The following is a 26,731-nucleotide window of genomic DNA, read 5'->3' on the forward strand; positions in this document are numbered from 1 at the left end:
TAACAAAATAAGGCAATGTTAATCTTATACATAATTTCTAATTCATACTTCCGATGATGTACTGAACATTAGAAAGGATGCAGAGCGAGCCCTGCCCTACAGGAGCCTTCCAAACATTTGGCATGCCAGCAGAAGTCCCCTGCCCCCACAGAGTGCAAGGAGAAAGCCATGGTGGCGGTGCCAGGAGCTGTCTCACTGGGGAGGGATGCTGTGTGGTTCCCAGAATCCCCCGCCCCCCATGGAGCACAAGGAGAAAGTCCCCCGTGCTCTGTGGTGGCGGGACCAGGGAGCTGGGCAGCGCCTCTCCTGCTGAGGAGGGATGCTGTGCGGCTTCCAAATTCCACCGCCCCACCCCAGCCCAAGCCCCTGTCAAGTGCACAGTGCATTACTGAATGCACAGGGCTTTACTTCTAGTTATACAATAATGACTAAACTGTTAATACGAATAGTCACAGTAACTTGAATGCTAAAGCACCTGACCTTACAGAGGCAAACTCCTGTCTGAGGATTGCAGATGTCAGGTTCTGTTCCATCTCTGCCACAGTTGCAGGGTTTACAATTAGGGAAACCATAGGAGCCAGCTGAACATCGGTCACACTGCCGACCAGTTATCCCTCGGCGACATCTGCAGCAACAAAACAAAGCACAATCATTATTTTATTTTATTTTTAGAACTGCTGTTAGGAGATAAAGCCAGGTTATGGTAGAGATCTTATATAATGTGAAAAATGGGAAGAAATGCAACACTTAGGAGGACTGTAAGAGCAATTAACCCCATCATTAAAAAGTTTTTTTTTTAATCCATGAAATAAGATGTGGTTAACTTGACCTCAGGCTTTAGATGACTCTTTCACTTTTCAGTGTAGCTTTTTACTATGCTATTTTCAAAAATCCACCAGTTCATCTGGATTTTGCAGCTGGAAAGATACTGTTATTCCTTTGAATGTCAGACTAGCAATTTTAATGGAGATTTTCTTCCTCACTATTGATTTGGGATTTTAAATGAAAACACAATGCAAGAAAGATTTTACTTCCCTCACTCATTTCTGAGGCAATTTAATAGGCAATTAAGATAGGCAAAATAGAATACAAAAACTGAACTGCAGTCCTTACCTATCTTAAGGACCACCTATCTGAATACACCCTTTGAAGTGCATTACGCTCAGCCAACGACAACAGGCTTGTGATCCCTGGCTTCAAAGAAGTGCGACCAGCCGCAACCAGCCTGGTGGGTTGAGCTCCCAAGTGAGATCAGGGCTGTGTCTGAACTCCAGCAGTTCCGCAAGGTCTGGACAACAGAGCTCTTCTACCAGGCCTTTGGTTGAGGTCAGTGTAGACATAAATAAACAACTACAGGTCACCCGCTACATACACACTTCCCTTTTAACTATTCACCAATAACTGTCCTAACAAGTATTGGATTGGCTCATCATTACGGGGGTTATTAATCCTAGTTTTATTGATTGTGTATACTTACATTTAACAGCTTTAAAATGGCATTAATGTATCTATGTTGTATTTTATTTATGCTTTAGTCACCATGTGATGCTGTGTAAATAAGTAAGTAAATAAATAGGTAAATATGCAAATAAATAAATAAAATAAAGCCAACAGTAGTGAATTATCCATCTGCAAAGTAATTAAAACAAGCATTATAACCCGGATCCTCTTGCTAAGCTCCTGTCAAATGAAATGAGAGCTGCTAGACAGAGAAAAAGCATTTAATGTTCTATTTACCTTGATGTTACGTCTTATTAATATTGCAACTCTCTTTAGTATGCTAAAGTGCTTTACAATCTGTTCAGTCTATAAAGCAAGTCACTATTATTTATATTTTCTTGATAGGGAGATGAGGCAGAGAATGCTTTACTTAATATTGCTCACTGATTGTATGACTCAGTAGGAGGTTCTGTTGTAATTAGGTGCAGCAAAAGTGCCAGACCTTCACTGTGGTGAGCTGTATGACAGACAAGCCCTTGGGACAGGCTGGGCCAACAAATAACTATTTAGGAGGTACAAGCACAAGCATCAGATTACAAATGTGCCATGCCAGTGTTCCTTGGCTGTTACGCAAAGGCAAACATGATGTTACATGGATTTAGAAGTGCCAGTTGTTCCAGTTATAGTCCCAAGAATAACTGCTATATTAATAGTTGTCTACCTGTCTTCAGAACACTTGGCCACAGTGATCCATGCAATGGTCACTTCCAGATGAGACTTCTGTAACTATTGTCTTTGACCCAGAAATTGCAACTGGTACAAAATGCAACTGCAAGGCTCATCTTGGAGGGCCCATATCCAACCAGTGCTGCGGCAGCTGCACTAGTTACCGGTTTGCTTCCGGATCAAGTTCAAGGTTTTGGTTTTGACCTTTAAGGCTATATGTGGCCTGGATCCTACCTATCTGAGGGACCACTTATCTGCTTATGCCCCCCGCAGGGCTCTCTGCTCTGCTAGTATGAATTTGCTGGTTGTCCTGGGTCCTTGAGACATTCACCTGGCCTCGACCAGGGCCAGGGCCAAAAAGGCCCAATCTGGTGGAATGAGCTCCCAGAAAAGCTAAGGGCCCTGACGGAGCTCTCTGGTTTCCGCAGGGCCTATAATACGGAGCTCTTCCACCAGGCATTAGGCTGAAGCCAGGGCAGTGACTGAAGTTACTAAACTGTGGATCCCACACTACTTTTTCAATGATCTAGACCGCTGGGTTAACATCGCCTAGGGTCATCTGTATAGGCCCCAAGGCTGGAACAGCAAGGCTGGGTTTTAGGAGGGTTAAGGAAATTATTATGCCACCTTCTATTTGTATTGTCTAAGGCAGGGGTCTTCAACCCCCGGTCCACGGCCTGGTACCGGGCCGTTAAGGCCATGGTACCGGGCCGTCAGCAGCCGTACCTGCCTTCCCCCCCGCAGCGAGAGGGGGGGAAGAGGCAGGCGTGGCCGCTGGCACGCCAGCAACGCAAACGCGGATGCGCGGAGCCACCACGCATGCGTGTTTGCGCCCCCTGCTGGCGAAAACGTGCACATGTGGCTGTTCTGCGCATGTGCGTTAGCGCCACCTAGTGCATGTGCGGCAACTGCGCGTGCGCGTTTACGTGCAGCTGCTGTGGCCGGGCCGCCGGCTCTCTCCCACCCTCGGGGGCGGTCCCTGACTACAAGAAGGTTGGGGACCGCTGGTCTAAGGGTTCTTATGGGTTTTATATAATATTTTTATTGGTTTTATACTCTGTAAACTGCCACGAGAAGGCTATTGTCAAGAGTGGCAGTCAAAAAATCAAAAAATAAATATATCATCTTTGCTTGCTATAATAGACAAATGGACCATAGGCTTGTACCAATGAATTTTCTAGGTGTGAGTTGTAAATTAGCCTGTAGGGCTTTTTAGCACAACTTTACAAGCCTTGATCAAAGTATATTACAATTGATAAGGCGTGCAAGATAAGACCTGTGCCCATGGTGGGGCCCACAGTTAAGGGCGTGACTGACAAACTTTGATGATAAAGCAAATTTGCATACTGGATTAGGACTCTGGACTCGGGAATATTCCATAAATCTCCATTTCACTGCCACAATGACCAGTTCCATCGTCAGCGTTGTGCTTGGTGTTCAATGCTCCCTCTCAGGACACACTAAATTTATACACCTAAACCAGAAGCAATGAGAGGTGGTATTTTTTTATAAAGAACTACACATCACTTCAAGGCAAAGGTGCTTGGATTTAGTCCAAATAAAGGTACTGCCCTTGATCCAGAGCTCTGTATCTACAAAGACTTTCCAATTCACTTTAATGGAGAGGGAAGTGCCTCACATGTAACAACTACCAGTCCTGTTCTGGTTAAACCAATATGTGTCTCTACTTTCTTGTATATCAAGAATATGGTTGACTTCTGCTTCTCAGATGGACAAATATAGTAATATTCAGTAAGCACAGAAAAGCTAGCTAGGTGGTTCACTCAAAAGTAAGAGAGCCCTGGTGCTGAGCTGCAATCAAGGAGGAAGACCCAAGTTCTTACCACTAGGCATCATGAGACAGTGCCAGAAGTATGGCAACTGCAAAGCCAGCACGAAGTTTAATTCCCAGCATCGCACACATTGTTAGCAGCCCACACAGGAGGTCACAAGGCATGAGTCTGCATCATGCCTACTCAGCCTTCCATCTTTACCTAGAGACACCCTTCAATTTGTCATTTATGGGCAGCAGCCTCTGACTTCCCAGGATATGACTTTGGAACATTTAATAATTCATCAAGCAGCATGTTGGATAAGGATTGGGGAGACATAGGATTGAATCGGCCATTCTCTCAGCCGAGCAACTCACAGGGTTGTTGTGAGAATAGAACAAAATAATCACGTATTCTGCTCTGAGATCCTTGGAGGATTAGCAGGATAAAAACAAAAGCAGCTATTTCAGGCATTCTGGATATGTATTCTCCTACAAAAGTATGTTATACTCATATCAATAATGGAGCATTCTAGTTTCTTCAAACTATCAGAATAAATCAACTTTTTAAACAAACATTGAGGTTTATTCTGGATTTTTGGTTTTCACCCATTAATCATCAGATAACAATAGGCACCTCCTTGCCCTACAATACAAACAGTCACAAGTTTAATCACTGAAAATGTAGCCCAGTAATATGAACTTACTTGCACTGCCCATCAATTTTATCACACTCTGGATATGCTGCATTGACAATTCCTTGGTCTGAGCAGTTGCACGCCTCACAGCCGGCGAGTGGGTGGTAGCTGAAGTGCTGCTTCACACACACTTCACATCTGGGTTTAACGGTTTGAGGAGGACAGATACATTTTCCAGTTACATCATCACAAAGGCGCCTCCCACAGCTGCATGCTTGGATTGGGAGAACAATTTTAGGCACAAGTTATCTTCTGTATGCAAATCATTGGTGACTTTATTCAAATAGAAATCAAGACAATCCAAGTGAAGTTTATTTTGCTTCTTACCAACTGCATTCTAACTAATTTTAAAGCATTATAAAAGTGGACACCCCCTTCCCCTAACCAGTTTGAGACCTGTATCCTACATTGAAAGAAACAGAGGTGAGAAGACGTGTATGCTTGGATACAGCTTGAATACGGGTAGATAACAAAACAGAGTGTACATTCAAGTGGCAAAACTGAGTTTGTTGCTGTGGTTTGGGGATACAGCCCCACTCTGTTCTTGTAAACATGTCTGTTCCAAAACTCATAAAGCAAAAGGTTATAATGATGCATTAGCAAATGTAATAATGACATTCATGTTGACTATGGTTTTAAAAAAAGACATATGCATGAGCTGCAATATGAGTGCAGGAGAAAATTCTTAAATCAAGACTGAGATTAAGCACAGATGAAACATCCAGCTCTTCAGTTCTTGCAATGACTCTATACCAGTAGTCCCTCCAAACTTACGCTTGCAAAATGGAAATCCATAATAGCCCGTTTGGCACTTGCTACATCGCCGGCCAATGATGTTGGGCTTGCAGCTGCACTGTCCCCCCACGGGGTCGCAAGTGGGACTCGTGGCACCATTTCTGTGGCAATTGCAAGGCAGAGCTCCATTGTTGTAGGCAGCCACAAGGGATCTTGCAGAATTTTTACAAAACTCTGAGGAAGTTAGGGGGCTGTTAAGAGAAGGAAATATAGAAAGAACCTGAGTTCTGGCCAGCTGCTTTTTTTACATGGAACTAAGACATGAAGAGCTGCTTGTTTACATTCACTGATATTACATACTGTTTGTCAATTTCTATATATTAGAAGAATATTTGGCAAAGCTTTACATTTTTTCCTATATAAACCTCTACACATATTCAAAAATTGTGCCCATCACTTCTAAAAACTAGTTTTCTAAGCTAGTGCAGTACAAGAACAAAAAATCCTCTCAATTAACACATCAACTGTACATTTAAATCAGCACCAGATAAATTAAATGGGATATAAGTTAGCATGCCACAATAAAGGTCCACACAATTTAGACCCAATATCAGAAAGCAAGCTAATAATGAAAAGCCTTAAAGAGTTGTTTTTAATATTTTTCCCCTGGCAACTAAAAAAACAAAGAAAATGCCAGGAATCTAATGGCAGGGGAGGAGCTACACAAATGAGGAGTCTCCATAGAAAAGTTTACTCATCTTTGTCAGCACATGAGGCACATACAACAGGGCTCCGGGTGTAGATCTTAATAATCAGGCAACCTGCACAATCCTTGAGATAGTCCGTTTTTACACTGTTTGGGGCTTTTAAGGTAAAGCAGTCTGAATTATGCTCAGAAAGGAAAAAACAGGCATGCTTTGCTTGAACATTTTTTAAATGTAGATCTGAATGTTAGCTTTTACTTATATACATAAAATAAAATAAAATGCACGTGGATGTTTATACACATGCACAACTATTAATCACAGGTAATCACCATAATAGAGTTTTTTCAGAATCACTTACTCAATGTGGTAACTGTTTCCACTGCATTGGTTGATAAAAGCAAACGACTTGTCGACAGTGTCTTTGTGAAGAAGTGTGTAAGTGTAACTTTCTGCTGGAATAACCAGGATACGCTCCTTAAAGAAATGAGAAAATGAAACTGCATGGTATGGAACACCAACGCTTCTCTAAGTTCTATTACCAGGCAATTCCCATTCACTCTAGCTGACAATGTTCATAAGGGGCACTCCTTCTGCACCTAGAAAAAGAAGGCACTTAAGGAAAAAAAATTTTAAAGGAATGCTCTTGAAATCACAGACCAGAGTCTTAAGTATAGGAAAACATACCAAAACTAGTATTTTTCCACTGGGAATTTTCAAAGTTACTGAGAATTCATGTTGAGGGATATCAAGTTCAATCTGATTTTCTGCCATCACCAGATCCCGGCATCCAAGATTATGCGGACAAAACGAAGCATTAAAGGAGCCTAAAACAGACAAAGGCATTTTAAGCTAACATGTGGCAAATGCGTTAAACTTTTAGTCAAAGTAAAAATCAAGCTCACCTGACCAGATGTGCCCTGCATTTACAATAACAGGCACCGGAAATGTTGGGCTTTCTGGTTGGTAAAAATGGATGATGAACACATATCTGCCCAAATGTGTCACTCTGCCACTCAGGGTAATTTGGTTCTGCCAACATAAATTACTTTGAATAAGTTTAATCAGTTCACATTTATTAGACTTTGCCTTAGTGTTGCTGCAGTGAAAGGGAGGCTTTGCCCAAGCTCTATCTGTACTCTCTTTTTTTATCAATGCATCACTAAATTGAAACTAGAGGAAGACCTCCCATGAAAATGAATATAAACCTCAACAAGATTTACAGAACAATGCATTGCATTTGAACACTGTTGCCCATTTTAATTCCCCGTTTGCCATGTGAACCTACAAGGCTTGGTTCCAGTATGGCTCCTGGTGATATTGGGCAGATTAATCCAAAATAAACAGGCAACCAGCAGTTTTAGGAGTGATGCCATGGAAGGGGGAAAGGAGGTGTGTTTTCTTTCCCTTTGAACTGCTGCATGCATTCCGGTTACAAGAACATTTTTCTCTGCTTCAGATGTTAAGAAGTCAAACAAGGTCAGGGAATATTAATCCTACTTCCTCCATGAGATGCAATGTATGAACCCATCATAAAAAGGTAGTGGGTGTGGGGGGACCGTTGCAACGTGAACAAATATTCAAACCAAAATATGGACCACAATTGCCTTTGCAAGAGCTTAGCTACCATATCAAGCCATAAGTTTGCAAGAACTGAGCTGCGACATCTTTATACTGTCAGCTCTCCACAAACTGAGTTCTTAACTCAAGGTTGCATTGTGACCTATATTTCATTCAAAATAGGAACTACCTGTGAAGATGTCAAAATTACTCCATTCGCTAGGTGTGAAGACAGTAACAAAGAACTCCCCGAGCTTTGATAGGCAACATTGCTTTCCGCTTCTACAACCTTCCCATCCCTCTGAGCATCCAAAACCAAGGCAAATGGCGGAGTTTCATCTTGTGAGAGGATGCAAAAGGCACTAAAAAGAGGAGGGGAGGGGAAAGAATTAGATAAACTATGTAGAGGTTTTAAATTAAAACTAAAAAACGCCAAACATTTTGTACTACGTGAATAGGTTGATAACAGTTTCCTGTTCTCTTAATTTTCTGTTAAAAGAACAGCCAAACCAAAAGCACCTTAAAGAATAATCTATGTTATTCCAACGGAAGCATTTACGGGCTAGTGATCATGAAACTGTTACAACCTTGAATCCTAAAAAAATGTACACATGATTTGGAATGAAGCTTCGGCTTAGGAAGTTTGATGTGTCTTAAAAGAATTTCACTAGAATCATCAAACTTTTTCCGAGGCACCTCTCAGTGAAACCCTGCATATTGCTGGAGCAAAAGAAATAGCACCTGAGATCTAGTGCTGATTCCAGTGCAGGCAGGACAGCTGACCATGAGGTGAGTAATGCTGTTACTGCAGAGTATAAACTTCTAGTGTTAGGAATCTTAAAACCTTCTTAAAATAACTGTACCTTGAATCGGGTGTAAGGTCATAAGCTGCAATGCAATGCACTTTAGGTTCCACGTACTCTAGGGAAAAACTTTCAGCAGGAATAATGCAAATTTTGTGCTAGAAAACAAAAGGCAAATATGCATATTTTACTTATTTTACCAACTGGCTGTGGAGTTGGAAGTTCAACAGCTATATTATGTGCAAGGAAGTTCACAGTTTGTTAATAAAACCCTTAAACAAGGATAGTGATCCAGTTTTGCAAAAAGCAGAGTGGTTTGTGGATATCTGTGTATGAAGAACTTGAAGATTTAGAAACAGGCTAGGAAACAGGGAGGCAGGGGACGAAATGTCCTCCTCTGATTTTACAGCCTCCTTTCCTCATTAGGGGGATTAGTAGCAAAAGGTGCAGTCAGTGTGGCTGGGCAGAGAGCTGCTATTATACCACTGCAGAGATTAAAAGTGTGCTCTGCGGACACCTACTCATTGCTCTGCTTTGGACAGTGAAAGCAGAGGACGACCATAAGAAGCACTTTGTTTGGCTTTTGGAAGAGTAAAATTATTCATTCAGACTTCATGTATTGAAGCTACCGGATTTTTGTGTGCACTTTTTTAATATCACAATTGATACCTGCCATAATAATGTATTATTATTTTAAGCCAAGTTGGGAACCAATTTGTTGACTGAGTAGTAGGATCAAAGTACAACAAAAATAGTGTAAAGGCAGAATTGTCCACTCTGCTAGAGAAATTGTTTTGTTAAGAATCTCAAAGTCAATCATACACCTGCACCCGAACAAAAACAAGTGAAATATTTGCAATCACATACTTCAGAAGCCCAATATCCTGTACTATGGATTAAGTCCCACTGAGACCAGCAGGCTGAATCAGTGGTAGTCAAACTGCGGCCCTCCAGATGTCCATGGACTACAATTCCCAGGAGCCCCTGCCAGCATTCGCTGGTAGGGGCTCATGGGAATTGTAGTCCATGGACATCTGGAGGGCCGCAGTTTGACTACCCCTGGAATGCTGCTCTGTAGCCATCTTTGGACCAAGTCTAATCATCCTTCTTTCCTGCTTCAAACTGACACCTCAAACAGAAACATTATATGCAGCCAGCAGTGCAAATAAATAAGAAAAAAACTGAAACTCTTGGTATGGCAGGACCTTCGACGGGAACCATGGGAAAAGCTGCTTCATTCCAAAAGAACGTGTCTCTTAATATGATAAAGTATTAATATTAATATGATAAAGTATTGGTCAGAAGAGTCTGGTTAGATAAGGTAAGCTAAAAAGTTTAATAATAAAAAAGTCATAACTTTGAAAAATCCTCAAACGTGCAAACTCCTTTAATTAGGGCAATTTACACTCATCTTGAGCCTCTTGTGGCGCAGAGTGGTAAGGCAGCATAAATGCTATCTGAAGCTGTCTGCCCATGAGGCTGGGAGTTCAATCCCAGCAGCTGGCTCAAGGTTGACTCAGCCTTCCATCCTTCCGAGGTCAGTAAAATGAGTACCCAGCTTGCTGGGGGGTAAACGGTCATGACTGGGGAAGGCACTGGCAAACCACCCCGTATTGAGTCTGCCATGAAAACCCTGGAGGGCGTCACCCCAAGGGTCAGACATGACCTGGTGCTTGCACAGGGGATACCTTTACCTTTACCTTTTTTACACTTATCTATCTAAACGATAAACACATTGTAAGAAAACAACATCGGCAGCATTTCCTTGCATGTTACTCAGGAAAAGATTAGAAACTTACCAGGAAGAAATCTAGCGATGACGCATGGAGGTGTAAGTTGGCATCTGCCAAAAGATCATACACTGCCACTCGATTCATGGCATCAACCACAACACTGCGGCACAGGAAGCTGGAGCAGACAGAGGGTTTTTTTTAAAGTTACCGTGGACTGCTGTTATCGCTGGCATCAATGAATGACAGGCATTAAAGGGTTAGGATCAGTGGAAGCTGGGAGCGGGTTTGTGGGGAGCTGACAGTATAAAGTTACTTCTGTCTCCCTCCCTGCTCTTGCTGCCATGGGTGGGGCTTAAAATGTTTTCTTTTTAAAGGGTATGATTAATGTTTTTACTTGGGAGTATTTTTTTGATGTTTATTGAAACAGCTTCCCAACATAACAATACTCTTAATAGTGTGAGAACAATAATCATGACTTCCCCAAATTTCTGATACAGAATTAAACTGATAATTTTTGAAGTGCACAAACCTAAGATAAAGTCTATGAATTAAAATGTTCATTTTGATTCAAATGGACAAAACAAAAGCATCCCATGTATATTGTTTGGCTGTCCTCCTAGAAAGCATTTCAAAAGAGGTAATTCTGATAAAGCTGGAATATCGCTGGCATTAGATCATAACAGTATGCATACCCTCCATAGAGATTAAAATAGCAGAGGTAATCAGAAAAAAAGAAATTTTTCTGTTTGAACCTGATATAAAGGATAGGGGGTAGATGAAAAATGAGCGGGGGTAGAAGAAAAATATACCAGGAGCTCCAGAACCAGAAAAAGTAATGTATGTTTCAGTGACAGAAAAGCAAGAGAACCACACATGAAGGCATCCTGAAGAACAGCCATCTTATTAATATCAAAATAGGAATTTACTAAAGAACAATAAAACAAACAGAAGGAGGGGGTCCAGGAACAAAAATAAGAAGCAGCATTCAACAATAAAGAACAGATTGGATTCAAAAAGATATTTCTGCAGATGAAACTGTTTCTGTCCATAAAGCATGATTTTCTCACCTCTACCCTCCTACTGTAGCTCTAAATGCCCATCAAACTTCTGTTCCTTGAGAGGGTCCCCTGTCCCTCTGGAGCAATATAGGGGGCATTTTGAGTTGCAGAGGGGGAGACGAGGTGAGAAAGTGGGATTGCAGAGACTGAAATCCTTCCACCCAAGGAAATGCTCCACTGGACACAACTGATTAGATTTTAGACTCTGTTACCTATATTTGCAGCTGTATATATACACCTTTGCCTCCGTCACTTCCTCAGCATCATTAATCTTTACACCAGCAACATATACTTGATCATGTGAATTAGCATACTCTAGAACTACCACATAGCGGCTGACTTGGAGTACATTTAGTCTTATGTTCAAATCCACCTAAAAGAGAGCCAAAGCACATTTGATGATTACAAACTGTGCACACATTTGTTTCAAGCAAGCCTTTAGATAAGTGGTTCTCAACCAAATGGGGTCGTTTGGCCCCTTCCCCTGGGTCCCCAGGTTGATGGCTGCCGTAGCAGCAGTGGCGGCGGGTGGCAGCAGGCGGCGGCGATGGCGTGTAGAAGCAGGTGGTGGTGGCAGCGGCAGGTGGTGGGTGGCAGGCATCAGAGGCAGGTGGAGGCAGCGGAGCCATGCCGCCCCTAGTATTGTGCGCCTGTGTGCGTGGGCGCACTCACACACGCCGCCTGGGCACATGGGCACACTGCCACCGCCTAAGTTGGGGTCACCAAGCAGGTAAGGTTGAGAACCAGTGCTTTAGATCCTCCTAAGACCAAGTAAGCCCACTTGAAAGCTGAATCCTGCTTGTTGTACTCTTTCTTCCAGAAACAAACAAAGCTCTTCTTCCCATTTCCTACAATTCAACTGGATTATGGGTATGACACAAAACAAGTGATACTATCGGGGTACATGGGGATTCACAACTGGCCTATGGGTACCTGACAAAACTAGCGATACATTGGGGATGCTTGAAGATGAACTATATTATCTTGATTCATACAGTAATTTATTTTAAAATAAATGAAAATGCCTTACCTCTCGACCACTAATATGTGACATTACTGGATGTTGGGATGTTGGTGACTGGAAAACTACTTTCCTGTACTCTCCTCCATGCAGGAAAAATGTTATTTCTGAACCAAGCACACAAGAAAATCTGTCCAGAGGCAAATGTCTGTACTCTAGACAACTTTAAAAGAAGAGGGAAGAGACGGTGATGTGCCATATTTTGCCTGAACATTAAATTAAATTTAATATAAAGCAAGATAATTTTCCTAGTAAGATAATAAATACACTGACTTGTCTATTGCAGCATGTCTTGTATATGTGCAAGGCTCTGTAACTGGCAACTGTAAGATGGATGCTTCATAGTAGTCACTAGGTAGGAGGACCAGATAGTCCTAAGAATACAAAAGAGCAAGATCCCTATATGAATATTTACTGAACTCATAAAATAGCCAAGACAAAACCACAGCATTACTGTGTAGGATTCCATGGACGATAAGGTGCTTAATGAACATCCTTTAAAATAATCAATAAAAGTCTAATTCATCCATTTCATTCTGTGAATATCTCAGGGTTTTTCTGCACATTGGGCATTGTAGTGTGAAGCCTGCTGTACTGCAAAGCACAAGAAATAATCACGACTTACCAGCATTCTACACTTGTTGAGCTGTCTCACATGTTTCTGGCCACTTTTCTCGCTTTAGTCTTATTGCACTTTGGTCTGCCTACCACTGTCAATCACTTTGGCCAGCCAATCCCCGCCCGGCATGGCTGATTGACAGATGAACTTCCAGCGATTGCCGCTTTTTAATTAATTAAATAGACTTATTTGTTTAAACACCTATCAGAATATTCATAAAGGCACAGACAATCTCAGCCGAGGCGAATGTCCACCTATTCATTGCTCCAGGCTGTTCTCCATTTTTAAAAAGCACTTCCTGTCCCCCAGAATAAGGGAGAGGGATGCGGGTACAAGGGTGGGACATTGGAGGATGATGTAGCATTTCTTCACCTCCACACTTTTCTTTTGCTGGTGGCCTGCTGGTTGTCCACTGGGGGAAAGTGCCTTTAGTTTGTTAAATCCACTTTATGCAATTCCCTAACTAGCATTTTAAAACTGCAGATGTAGTGAGCAGTTTGCTGGCCATACGTAGGAGGTTGGCGAGGTCATGCAGAGCAGCTGAAATATAGCGTCTTCACAAGGTAAGCATTTCACTATATATATCACGTGCAGAAAACCCCTCAGATATACTGATTTTGGTAGTGATTTCGGTAGACTGTGATGTTGGAGGGAGCTTGATCAATATAATATGCCACACAGTTTGACCACCCCTGTAACATGCTATATAAATAGACATTTTCAGCTGTGTTCCATGCAAAGAAAAAGCAAAGCTGAAGCAACCACAAGCTCTCATTGACCGTTTATGCACTGCCCCAGCTCCCATGCCAGAGCACAAATCGGGGGCAGATGAGATACACCGGGCCAAATGCTCCCCCATGTGGGTGCAGGAAGAGGTGGAGCAACCTGCCACAACTAAAATTCCAGCCTGCAGCTCGATATGAAAGCTCCAGTGCATGAATGGTCATTCTGTGTTTTATTTTAATCTTAATTTTAACTTCCTTCACTGACATTCCTTCTATATTTCCTTACTAGAGGAAAAGCCCATTGTATGTCGAAATACAATGGGTGCTAGCCTTCCCCGGCAGGGAGCCCCTGGCAGCCGCACGGAGCGTGGCTGGCGGGGGCTCCCTTGGCCGGCGGCCTGACGCAGCGAGAGGCGCTTTGCGCCACTCACCGCGTCAGGCCGCCAGCAAGGGAGCAACTGCTCGCAGTTGCTCCCTTGCAGCCGATAGCCCCCGCCGATGGTCTGCCGGAGAAAGGGGCCAATTGGCACCCTTCCTCATCCCAGACAGAGCCCGCCCTAACTCTTCCCACTAAGCCCTTACGGCTTTATTTAGTCCGTGGCGCCCGCAGCGCCACGGGCTGTGTTAAGATGTTGCAGGTCCACTTAGACTCAATTCTCAAAAGTACAAACGGTATAAAAACAGATATGCTTCTTACCAGAAGAACCCCTTCTCCTGCCACGATTTTAAAAATCCAGGTTCCAGGAACAAGTGAAAATGGATCTCCAAAGCTCTTTCCTGGGACAGTTACAAAAGCCGGCTCCCTGCTGGGCATGAACATAACGTCTTTGGTCTGAGTAACCCCTGTTAGCAAACAGATAAATTGGTTTTATATCCTGAAACCAGACAGACCTTAGGTCAATGGGTAGAGTTAAGGAAGCAACAAAAGAGTCCGAATCTGTTCTGCCTGCATCAACGCCATTCCATGGAGTGATTCACACACGCAGCAAATTAGGTTGCAGTCAGGAACCTAAGGAAGAAAGAGTCTTCCTTTGCTTTATGCTCGGAGTGCTAGGTTTCTACTTTCAGAGAATGTTTAATACCACGAAGCGTTGCAAAACACGATACTTCACTTCCCTTCACCTGTACTTTGAAGTGGTATAAGCCACTCTATCATATTAGGATACTGCAACATCATCCTCAACTCATTCTCCTGCATGTGGGAACCAATCCTATAGCTGCACCATTCACTAAGGAATGAAATACAGAGGAGAGAGCAGAATAATCACTTGAATATGCCATGCATTTTTCAACTTGGGGATTCTCTTAGGCCCATTTACCACATTATGCAGCAATGAGCTGAGGTTGGCTGTTGAGTAAACACTTGAAAGGGCTTAGTTAGCAGTATAAGTTAAAACCCAGAATCTGTATCATTCCACATTCTTCTGTAGCCTAGAGAGATTTCAGTTTCTTAGATTAATGCAATTCCTAAATTGTAATCAGGAAATAATTAGTTCTTAAATGAAAATTATTAAATCTAAATCAGCTTTCTTCAAAGTATTTGCATTTAATGTCTCTCAGGGAGCATCTGTCAGTACTGATTATCTAATAGTGGCAGGCAAGCTACGAACATGAGGAATATGTATTAATAAATAAGACCATGGGTATCATGCGCAGCATTTGTCACAGCAAAGTGGTCTAGACAACTACAGCAACAATTAGCAAATGTAGGGGGATGTCTTCATAATCAGGCATTCTGAGAAAATCCAATCTGGATTTGTCTTTTTTTGAGGGGGGGTTGTCTTTTCATATATCATTCCACTGGTTTAGATACGTACAGTGCAATCCTAAATGGAGTTAAACCCAACTAAGCAAGTTGATGTCAACTGACTTAGAATGGTCAAATTGTGCTTAGGCTTGCACTGCTATTTACCAAAAAAATCAGCCCCATAGGTCACTGAGGCACAAAATATGGCAAAGCAAGAGAACTGAGCAACTAAAACTATCTGTGAAGCCCCCAGAGTAAGGGGCTGCTTTTCTGCTTGGACATCCCATCCGTCTCCAGAGTGTCCAAGACCAGGCTGACATCAAGGTGACAGGTTTATTCTTGAGGAAGCTAATCCTGGAAATCTTTGCCCCCTTGCTCTTTAGGTGTCCTCAGCATCTAGACCAGCCTTTCCCTTCTCTTAGCCAATGTGTAGCCTTTCTTATGTTTGTTCCCAGGCTCCCCCACTTCACACTACACTCAGGAAAACACACACGCCACCATGCCAGGTCTGACACTATCTCTGAACTTCATGTGTTTAATTTAAACATCTGACTCCTCAAGGATAGACTCTGATCTGACTCCTCAGACAGAGAAGTCAGTGGTTAATACATAGGTGTGGTAACAGCTCATGCAGCACAGTGCAGAGAAGATCCCAGCCTCTACCACTATGTGCCACTGCAGGGTGGGTGGGGGAGCTGTAAACCTTACTGCCAGGCAGTGGGAGGCAGCAGGGCACTGCTGATGCGGTTTCTGAGTGACAAATGGCATCTTGTGGAGGAAGGTGGGATATACCCTTCACCTGCTCCACAACCAACCACTCTGGCTGTGTGCATGAGGGGGGGGGAGCATGTATTTTTATGAACATCTCCTCATCACTCTCTTTTCAGGTCTAACAGAAATTAATGTTGAAAATACCAAGTTTCTAGTAAGAGGCTGAACATTGCACAAAACATTCAAATGGAATAAGACCTCTGGAACCCTTTTAGTGGCCCCAAATACGTGAAGACACTCCACAGATCACACATTTCATTGACCTTGGAGGCTACATTATATGCTACGTGAATGGATCCCCCCCCCATGCAGTTGTCTTAAAAAGAAGTTATGGATGAGGCCATTGTTCTAGGGAAAGAAAATGTTAACTCTTTTTTTTTTTTTTACCCTGTTTAGCTATTGAAAATGTCGCCTCTCCCAAACGCTGACTTCTATTAGTCCAGTAAGGGGAAAAGGACAAACAGATTCTCTTTTCCTGTTTCCCCCCCAACCTTTGTATGACAGTCTGAGAAGTGGGTGGTGGTAGTTTCAATTGTGGAGAGGTCACGAGCAGAAAGTTAAACCTGTCCCCCCAGCCAGCACAGTGTCTGATTTTTAAGCACAGTGGCTCTTAGCTCAATGTGTGAAGAGGTTTGTCAGTTGTATTTTACATACCTTTCTGAGGCTGAGACTGATAAGTGGTTATGTGGCCAGAGGCTACTGTAGTTCCAGGATTAATATACCTCAATATAATATGAAATAAATAGAGGTTTGATTTCTCCACATTCAAAGTTATCCTCACTTCATTCTGTAAAATGGAAGTTAATAAAAACAAGAAAAAAAAGAGCCATAAAGTGCCAACAAAGATAAACAGTTAGAAGCCATGCAAGCAAAATACTCAAATTCCTACAAGGGGGGGGGGGGATACAAACACCACATGGGCAGACTTATATGCAGAGAAAAAGCGTTTTCTAGATAAGGAAGAGAAAGAAGACAGGCAAACCTAGCAAGAAATGTAATTCACTTACAAGTGTTATAAGGGTCAAAATGCTTTCCCTCAGCAACTGAGATCCTCCCTTTAGAGCTTTTTGAAACCAAGCTGACATAGTGCAGAACTAGGTGGGAGGGCTTAGGAGAAGCCACAGTGACAGGCACTACCACCTCTGGCTGGGAAAAAAAGAAGCAAAGAAGAGGACAGGAAAGCATATTACTTTTAACACTACCACCCAAAGACAGAGAACATTTAGAAATCATTTAGCATGTGTAGAAATCCCAAAAAATATTACAGCAGGTTCTGATGAGCGACTGGAGGAAACACTTCATAATGAATACAAGGTCTTAACAACTGAGCAGACAAACTTGTCCCACTGAAAATAGCCTGGAGATAATTAGCAAATAAATTTGTCTATAGAATTATATGACACAAAGACATCCTTGTACCACATATATCATAGAGCTTTCTGTGGCCTTGGTTGCTTGGCCATGATGCCGTTTTTGAATACCATCCTATGACTGAACCGTAGGCCTCGGCTAATGCTGTTGGCCACTTTTAGTCCCAGAGTACTTCAGCACTGACCCTGTTGGGTAAGGTTTAGCTTTTGCAGGTTCCTAGTGAATCCGGACAAGGGGCTCTAGAGATATCCAGAATGTCTCCTCAGGCACACTGTCCATTTCCCAGGATAAGGCCCTTTATGAGGCTCCTAGAAATGCAGGACCACAAACCCTCCAAAGGCATTAAAATCTTTCAGTCATCTACTGGCCCCGACTAGTCTTTGTGAGAACTGTGACTTCCAGTCTGAATTCTCCCAAATTGCCCATATGCTCTTCCCAAGGTTGCTTGTAAAATTACAAATGGGAAGTTTTTCAATTTCCCCCCTGATCTCTCTAAATTTATCTTTATTCCTGTATTCTGTGATGGGGCTATTGGACACCGTGGATGTATATATATGTTTGGATTTTAATCTTTAAAGTGAACTTTGGTGGGCATTTTTTCTTGTTCTTTTTCCTTTGCACAAGCCATGCATACACTACTAAAATCCAGTTATGTAAAGAAATTACATGGATCTCCCTTTGGACAGTTTCAGTTGCATACTACAGAGATGGTTTAACCTCCCCTCCAAGCATGTATTTTGGTAAACAAAAGAAAGCAACAATGTTTCTACAAACAACAAAATAAGTCAGCTGTTAGGGATGAATAACCAACATCTGTAGATATTACAAAAACAGATCTACCGTATTTGCCGGTGTATAAGATGATTGGGCATATAAGACTACCCCCCAACATTTCCACTCAAAAATAGAGTTTGTTACATTACATTACAGTACTATGGGCCACTATGGGCAGCTATGTCTATCCCAACTGAAGTGCACCCGGCGTATAGGACGACCGCCCCCACTTGGAGGCATGTTTTTCAGGGGGGGGAAGTAGTCTTATACGCCAGCAAATACTGTAGTTGTTTGTGCCACAGAACAAAGAATTAAGCATTTCCCATGTGGAAAGCAGGTTGCTTGCTTGCATTTACTTCTGCCATGTGACAGACTTAGTGTAGAGACTAAGTGTAAAGTCACAAGCTAATGTGATCTTCAAATATATTTAACCGGGTATTTTAAGGAGATGATTTCCCCCCATGGAACTAGCATTAGGATTGCTGGCCACAACATGGAGAACCCAACGTAACAATGCAATGGGGTAAAGTCTGCAGGTATCCTGCTCCCCCCCCCCCCCGTTGCTTGCCTGAGCCTTCTGCCTACCCTCATCCGTCGTCTGTTGCAGAGAAATAATGAACTCTCACTTGGCAAATGAGTATAGTTGTAAGCTCTAAGCACTTGGATGAGATTTTGGGTTTGCAGTTAGTTGTACCAGAAAATGCTGAAAATCTGCCAGCCTTATAAATACAAGTTTCACATAGTATTCATTTTCTTGTGTTCCTTGATTCTATCCCATTTGGGATTTTTAATTATATGCATTGGCCGGCCTCCTTTATTCTCTTTTTCTAAGAATATTCTTTTGGTTTTCATTTCCGAACAGTCAATCACAATCTAGCTGTTAGCCCATGTCCAACAAACATTCAGACAGCAATCCTGAGCAGGTCCACTGAGCTATGATTCAGGTTTACGCAGTGGGCCTCACTCCCAGAAAGGGTTCTAAGGATTGCACAATTACTCCTTTTCCTGATGAAGTACGCTCATTCCTTATGAAATAAACACATGAATTACACACATTAATCAAGATAGAAAGCATAAAAATACTTTCCTTCCTCCAACTGGTGCCTTTAACTAAGCTATTCATCTGTATACCATCCCTGATTTCTAATTTCTGAAGCAAAGTTAATTGAATAGGAAAGAAAGTGGAAGAAAGTCAATCTAGAATGTACAGCTTCTCTGTACATACTCTGGTTGCCACTCAAAAAGTGGGACATGAACACACTCCAAAAAATACCCAGATAGCACTTATAGATAAATTTCTCTCATTTTTTCCCAATGTTCATTTGTTTAGCCTATGCATTAGGCCACAATATTCACCGTTGTTTTTAACATAAGCCACCTGGTTGTTTGGATGGTAACCAACAAACCCCAAACTATACGGTCCCATCTTTTCTAAAAAATTATGACCCAAATTTTTTAGGAGGCATTACAATGTACAGAAGTAACTTCTTCCCAAAAAATAAAGGAGGTCTACAGAGTTTAACTGATGCAGATACTTATGCTGTGAAATGGTTTGGGGATGAGGAAGTAGATTAAACACATACTTATGAGAAAAAGCAACAACACCACATACTTGTATAGAGGACATCTGTGCATATCCTCTCCAGCTAAAGCCAGGGAACTCTTGAGGATCATATCCAAATCGGATTCTCCTTCCACTTGGAGTGGTTCCATCTTCAATTTCAAACTTCAGGTGATGCAAGTCAGGAAAATAGTCGTTCTTTCCGGGCCTTTCATAAATATAAAATTAATTTAAACCTACTCATTTAACAGAAAATCTACCTAGTGCAGAATCCCCTTTCCAACTGCAGCCAACCCACTATCTCAGGAAGGCCATGGACAAAACATGAAGGCAAGTTCTGACTGATCTCAGAATCTACTAATCAGAAGCACAGGACCCAACGAGATGTGGCAACATCATTGTGCTGTTGCAAGGATTCTATTGCAGTTTAAAAGTCAGCACTTTGGACTTAGACATTTGTCATCCCCTCCCCTCGTACCTTATCAGGTGCCACAAAGGCCACAAAGGCATCCCTGGTTGTTTCAGGGTGGGGGACAAGAGTGCAGCACTGAGGATCCAATCCTGACTGAGCCCTTGTGGCATTTTAAAATCATTTTAAAATGGTGGCAGCATCCTTGTGGTGCTCACAAGGACCTCATCACGTCTAGCATGGCCCATCAGGTCTCTGTACATAACAAACCACCCTTTTGGTTTTATTTTTGCAATTCATTTCAATCCAGTGTATTTTATGTATGATTGTCTGCCTCTGTGAGTTCCATAAGGAGGGAAAGTAGCTAATAAATGTTATAAATAAATAAATAATCTTACTTGAACTTTACAGTGATAATTTCTTATGTAATTAGAAGCTGATTTGGCAGCAGACCTGACAGTCATTTAATGGAAAGCAAGCAAGAAATCTTAATGAATATGCTGCTCTGATCCATCAGCTTCACTTTCTTTGTTCACTTACTCATTGCAGGCTCTTCCAACGATGTGTCTTCTGCATTGGCAGGCTCCTGAGTGATCACTGCACACATGACTCACAGACCCCCCTACATCACACTGGCACCCTGCAAGAGAAGGGGAAAAAAGAATATAAAATACGTGTTATGAAAAGACAGGCTTGTATGTTCCTTCTAATGGTAAGGAAATAAATGAAAGAGAGTCTCTCCTAAGCAATGTGCATACAGGGATGCATCCTGAATATGCTAGCACAGCTCCATCAAAAATAAAATGGGAGAGGCAGAAACTTCCTATAGGAATGGCTGCTGTAGTAAATCTGTGCCCCCTTTTGAGGATGCTCCCACTGAAAAATGGTTGCAGTAAGTTCAGCCACACCATGAAGCAATATGAAATAAGTGCTTCAGGCAACAGTTTTGAGAAGAGGTTCTGGTTATCCTGCCTCCAGTCCTCATGCATCATTCAAGGAAATGATGGAAGATGATATTTTGACCTTTCCATTGAAGGATGTGTACACTAAAAAATAGCACTGATTCAGAGCATTTGCGTTTCCCCAGGCAAAACTGCCACAACAAAAGCACAAGATAGATAACAAGGGTTTTTTTTTTAAGTACAGTAATATAAAAATTACTGTTTGGCATCAACTCTGTTACATAACAAATTAAAAGCCAAGGAAAAGGTGATTTGATACCTTGCTGATGTCAAACTTCCTAGAAAGATGGGATTGTTATCTTTTAAAAAAATCTTTATCATGTGAAAAAAACTCAGTTTTACCTCGACATCCAAAATAATTCCGACCTTCAAGACCATAATAACTATCCTCACAAGTACCACAGAAATGCCCGCAAACATTTGGTTTGCAGTAGCAACTGCCATCCACCTGTCAAGAAAACAATTGTGAAGTTTTCATCTTCTCCCTTGATATATTTCTTATATTAAACAATTATAAAGTAAAATAGCTTGCATTTAAACACATATCAAGAAAGGCTCCCAATATAAGCTGGGAGCTGGCTTGTAGCCACACGATCATCATTCAAGCAGATCATCATTCAAGCTTGGAAGAAACTCAATTGTACCTAATTTTTTTAGGAATGGTCATATGTGGACAACCAAAAGATAGCAGATTCTAGGTCACAAGCTAGCAGGGGAATTTTCCCTTCACATCTGTTACAATTTTTGGTGTTCAAGGGTTGTTTAGATCCAAGACCAGCTTGTTGAGCAGCAGAATCCACTTGCAGACTATAAGCCAGGGGTAGTCAAACTGCGGCCCTCCAGATGTCCGTGGACTACAATTCCCAGGAGCCCCTGGGAATTGTAGTCCACGGACATCTGGAGGGCCGCAGTTTGACTACCCCTGCTATAAGCTATATCATATACATTACTATCTGGGAATGTACAACTAAATTCAATGGATCTGTACAAATAGAAACAGCAGATCAGATTGTTATTGGCAATATTGTATGACTTCCTGGCTACCTGTTCACAGGGCATTCTCCAACTAGAATGTAAACAACATGGAAGAGCAATTATTTGCAAAAGGAATGTTTTTACCTGCTGACATTCTGCAACTCCACTCAGAGTTCCGTCTGCAGCACACTGGCACTCTGCAAAGACAAAAAAAAAGAAAAGAAAAGTGGATCACCTTTCTGTAATTCCTTTATATCACATCAGCATTCCTGGGGTGTGCCAAGAGTCCTGACGGCTTTTCATATAATATTCCATCACATAAACTCTACATACAATCTCATGACCTCCGCTTCTGCCCTCTCATCATACGAAGAACAAAACATCTGGAACCAGATGCACCTGATCTTACAATCCAGAGCCACCTCGAAAGCAGGATCTGGATGATGGGATCAAGAAGATCCCACTGTTTCTCCCAGTTCAGGCATTAAGTTCTAAGACTTGCCCCTTAGTAACAGACGCTTACAGGGGGGAAGCACGTGAGCCAGAAACTTAAACCCCACATCCCTGTTTGTGAAGCTTCTTAGAAGTACTGAAACTTCCTTTTCATTGTTGAAATACTACTGCCTACATTTGTATCATGCTGCATAACTATTCTCTTCTCATAATTGTCTGGCAGTCAAGAAAGTCTTTTTTTCCCCAGGAACTCACTCTGCTGAACTTAGTGCAGGGTGCAGTCATGTAAATTCAAGGTACATTCTCTTTTACTTTTTGTTAGATTGATGGAGGCATAATACTGAAGAATACTGTTTTAGGATTCATTCTCACAAAGTTAAATGATTATACCATTCAAAGATGCTTCATGTAGTGCTGCAATTATTTCCACTTATTTTTCTGTTATGGGTTCTTACTTCCATATTCCTATACTTCTTCAAAACACAAGGCTGCCCACGACCAAGGCAGAGAGCAGTTCACAAAACATCAAACAAAAGTCATCTTGAACAGATAAAACATATTCTCCAGACGAAATGCCTTGCTGAAATCCCAAATGTACCAAATTATGCCAGTAGATTTAATATCAACAAACACTAGAGGGCAGAATTTGGCTAAGCACCTGTTACGCATCTATTACTAAGGGGCAAGTCTTAAAATTGCAGGAATCATGGATTATTCAATAGTATCTTTCAAACTGTGAGAAATATATTTTGATGAAATTTTTTAGCAAAACTTTCTGCAACAGACAAGTAGCTGAACCTCATGACTGTATGACCAACAATATGTTTACATTTATACTTTTGTAGTCTATCTTTCTCCCCAAGAAGCTTATATAATTCCCCTCTCCAGCTCAGAACAACTCTGTGAAGTAGCGTAGACTGAAGGCCGTTCCGCATTCGTCCAAAATAGCACAATGGTTACTAATTGAAATCGCTACAGTTTTGCCGTTATGCACAACGTCGTTGACAATCTGTAACACTCCTGAAACCGATCCGCAAAAAGCGCTTCGTTGTAGTGCTTTCAGGGAAATCCCAAAAAGTGGATTCACCCTCCGGAAAGCGCTACACTCCTGCAACCAATCTGCAACACTAGCGGGAAAGTTCTGTGTGTTACCATTGTTGCGGTTTCTGCAAAGTCCCTCCCCCTGGCTCTCTCTTCTGATCTTCCGGCGAAGCGATCGCCATTTTTTTTTCTCCGAGCGAGCGGAGATCAACGCACCGGCAAGCCTTCGTTTACCCAGTGAGGCTTCCCCGGCTGCAGTCCCTCTGTTTAAAGTCACTAAGCACAAGCAACACAGAAGCCCGTTTGCTGGTTTATTTTCCCTTTATTTTTCACACTGTTTTCGGCCGAAAATCGCGCCCGTGAGGGGGGAGAATTTTTTTTTTCACTCGGGGGGAGCGTGGCAACGATGAAACGGCAGCTCAAACACCACCTGCTAGCTGGATGGGTCTCTCCGTTGCAACGAATCAATGCAGATTCGTTGCAACGGGTGTTTTTTTTTTTTTTTAAAACCTTCCTTAAAGGGAAAGGGGCTGTTTGGGAGCATGATAACGGCCGCCCATTGGCTGCTTGATGGCCAGGGGCGGGACGAGCTCGGCAATAGCGCTTCCTGGCTAGCGATTTTTGCCGAGACCGGAACCCTGTGGGAAACAATAGAAACGCAACTGGATTCCACTACAAAGGCAGGTATGCATAACAACGAATTCCACTATTTAAAATGGCGATTTTTCATCCCGCAAACAATTTGCAACATGGATCCCAGTGCGGAATGGCCCTGAGACTGTGTGGCTGGCTCATGATCACTGAGCAAACTTGGGTCTTCCAAATCCTAGCCTGACACTTTAACACTACCAAACCCTGCCTCTCTAGTCCACTAGAGTCCAGTGATACCTTAAAGACCTCTTCACAAGACACTCTAATGACTGAACAGTGCAGACTTACCTGTGCATCCATCAGGGTTCTCTCTAGCCAGATTCCAGTATAATGGTTTGCAGATGCTACAGTCCGGACCTTCTACATTTTGCAGACACTGGCAATAGCCCTAATAGGCAATGGGAATAATGTATTTTTACAAAACAGTATCAGTCCACAGAATTTCCATTATACAAAATGATGAGATGTAGCAAGTTGCTCAAATAAACACAGTGTATCCACGGCAACTGTGAGCCTTAAACCCAAGTTCAGATCTCCAGTTCATAAAATGGTGGGTCTCCACGGAGGTCTTAGCTCTGAGCCATCAGGCCTGAGGGATTCAGATGAGCAGCAAGTATAGGATCGGGTTGGTGGAGAGGATCTTGCTGACAAATTTGCCTATGAAATTAGAATAGTATGGAGGAATGTTCTTCACAAAGACTTTTCAATTTACTTATACACACACACACACTTCCTTAAAATCTCACAAGACATAAAAACGAGGAGAGATTTATAAGCAAAGTGAGCACTAGTGCTAGACAGCTCCTATGGTGCCTTCTATATACTGACAGCTTCCCTTTGGAGCCCACTTGCCTGTGCCCTGCTAAGTGGCATGGAAAAGGACATTCTAAGTCAGTCTGCTGAAATGTGAATGTCCATTTAGGTAGCAGGAATATTCTGCTATACAAAATTTAGAGAGGATGGTGAGTGCTAACAAGGTTTAGGAATTCGATTCCTTTTTTTTTTAGTAATTGGTAATTAGATTTTTTTTCAACTCTATCAACACGGACCCAAAGAAACTGACATTAATTCTGTCTCTATATAACCAGTTACACCCAGTTATACTTACAGAATATGAAGCAAGAGTTCCATCAGGGTCACATTCATTGCCAATACCTTTCCACCATTAAAAAACAAAAACATTTATTTAATTGAGAGTATAGTTATTTATTTTCAACTATTTCTACAAAATGTTTTTAAACAGGTGCTGATAATTATTAGATTACTATTAATCGTTGAAATAACCTTTCTTATGCACAGAGTATCTCACAATAGTGCTGTTGCCCCCAGGGTTTTTTTTTTTTTTTTAAACCACTCTAAGCCTGTTTTGTGGGAATGAGCAGTATATAACTTAAATTATAAATAAAAAATAATGGTTACTCCCATTGTGTAGATAGGGAACTGAGGCTGAGAATGTGACTTGCCCAGTTACCTCAGCAAGCATGAGTTTATTCACTGGATCTCTCTGGCCTTGACTGACTTGATTAATGCTAGTGAAATAATTCCATCACTTCAGAGGGACTTATATTTCCAAACCAAATCCCAGTCAAATTCTCCATTCACTAAACCAGGCAGGGAGCCTTCAGCATCAAGTATTTAAAGGTTTCAACCATGAACCCTATAAATCATACGCTGGTTGCCTGTTCCACCTTGATTCCTTCTCACTGGAACTGCAATTTCCGGACATTCTAGATGGAACACCTACACATCATTCGATAACCTTTCTTGCTTGGGACATCAGAAGATACCAAACAGCAATTCATACCACTGACCTTCCATAGCCTGATTTTCAGTTTTCCCTCAACTGGACATAATTTTTTATAACTAAGTGAGGCCACCAGGTCCTACCCTTTCCTGGCAGCATGCTATGAGACTTATTTCTGATTGGACCTGTTTAGAATTCCTCCCCAAATCTCCAAGTGTCAGACAAGTCCATGCTACTTGCCAACTGCCCCTGCATCACTGTCAAAATGAGTCATATCCTTGTGGTTATTACCTAGACAATTAGGAAAGTGATGAGCTGCTGAAAGACAACTGTCACACTGTTGACCTGTAACTCCTGGCCGACATTCACACCGCCCTGTTGCTGAATCACATGTGTCATGGTAGGAGCCATCAGCTGAGCACTGACAAGCTGTAGAAAAATGTCAAAGTTAACGTATATGGTAGCATTTACCTGATGGATGTTATTGAATGCTTCTCCAGAGTAGCTCTCATTTATTTATTTATTTATTTATTTATTTATTTATTTATTTATTTATTTATTTATTTATTTATTTAGATTTATATACCGCCCTCCCCGAAGGCTCAGGTTCATTGAAATGAAGGGGGGGGGGGAGTCTCATGGGACTGTTGCTTTATAAATGGTTGAAGGCACTTTCCAG

The 26,731-nt window shown here is 41.9% G+C and overlaps 1 protein-coding gene across 1 annotated transcript in view; it reads right to left on the bottom strand.

Annotated features, from left to right (window-relative positions):
- Positions 1 to 26,731, bottom strand: part of LAMA3 (laminin subunit alpha 3) — a 125,306-nt gene that overhangs the window by 58,215 nt on the left and 40,360 nt on the right. The window contains exons 13-33 of the mRNA XM_077352595.1: positions 26,344 to 26,481; positions 25,417 to 25,463; positions 24,597 to 24,696; positions 22,308 to 22,360; positions 21,531 to 21,636; positions 20,767 to 20,866; positions 19,869 to 20,025; positions 16,766 to 16,898; positions 14,291 to 14,436; positions 12,523 to 12,623; positions 12,259 to 12,412; positions 11,441 to 11,601; positions 10,237 to 10,345; positions 8,498 to 8,595; positions 7,825 to 7,996; positions 6,980 to 7,106; positions 6,762 to 6,901; positions 6,436 to 6,551; positions 5,410 to 5,621; positions 4,645 to 4,849; positions 481 to 625 (exon numbers count right to left, since the gene is read on the bottom strand). Coding sequence (XP_077208710.1) covers positions 481 to 625; positions 4,645 to 4,849; positions 5,410 to 5,621; positions 6,436 to 6,551; positions 6,762 to 6,901; positions 6,980 to 7,106; positions 7,825 to 7,996; positions 8,498 to 8,595; positions 10,237 to 10,345; positions 11,441 to 11,601; positions 12,259 to 12,412; positions 12,523 to 12,623; positions 14,291 to 14,436; positions 16,766 to 16,898; positions 19,869 to 20,025; positions 20,767 to 20,866; positions 21,531 to 21,636; positions 22,308 to 22,360; positions 24,597 to 24,696; positions 25,417 to 25,463; positions 26,344 to 26,481 — 2,720 coding nt within the window. The remainder of the gene's footprint in view (positions 1 to 480; positions 626 to 4,644; positions 4,850 to 5,409; positions 5,622 to 6,435; positions 6,552 to 6,761; positions 6,902 to 6,979; positions 7,107 to 7,824; positions 7,997 to 8,497; positions 8,596 to 10,236; positions 10,346 to 11,440; positions 11,602 to 12,258; positions 12,413 to 12,522; positions 12,624 to 14,290; positions 14,437 to 16,765; positions 16,899 to 19,868; positions 20,026 to 20,766; positions 20,867 to 21,530; positions 21,637 to 22,307; positions 22,361 to 24,596; positions 24,697 to 25,416; positions 25,464 to 26,343; positions 26,482 to 26,731) is intronic.

Source organism: Paroedura picta, chromosome 9 (assembly GCF_049243985.1).
Source record: "Paroedura picta isolate Pp20150507F chromosome 9, Ppicta_v3.0, whole genome shotgun sequence".
NCBI lineage: Eukaryota > Metazoa > Chordata > Lepidosauria > Squamata > Gekkonidae > Paroedura > Paroedura picta.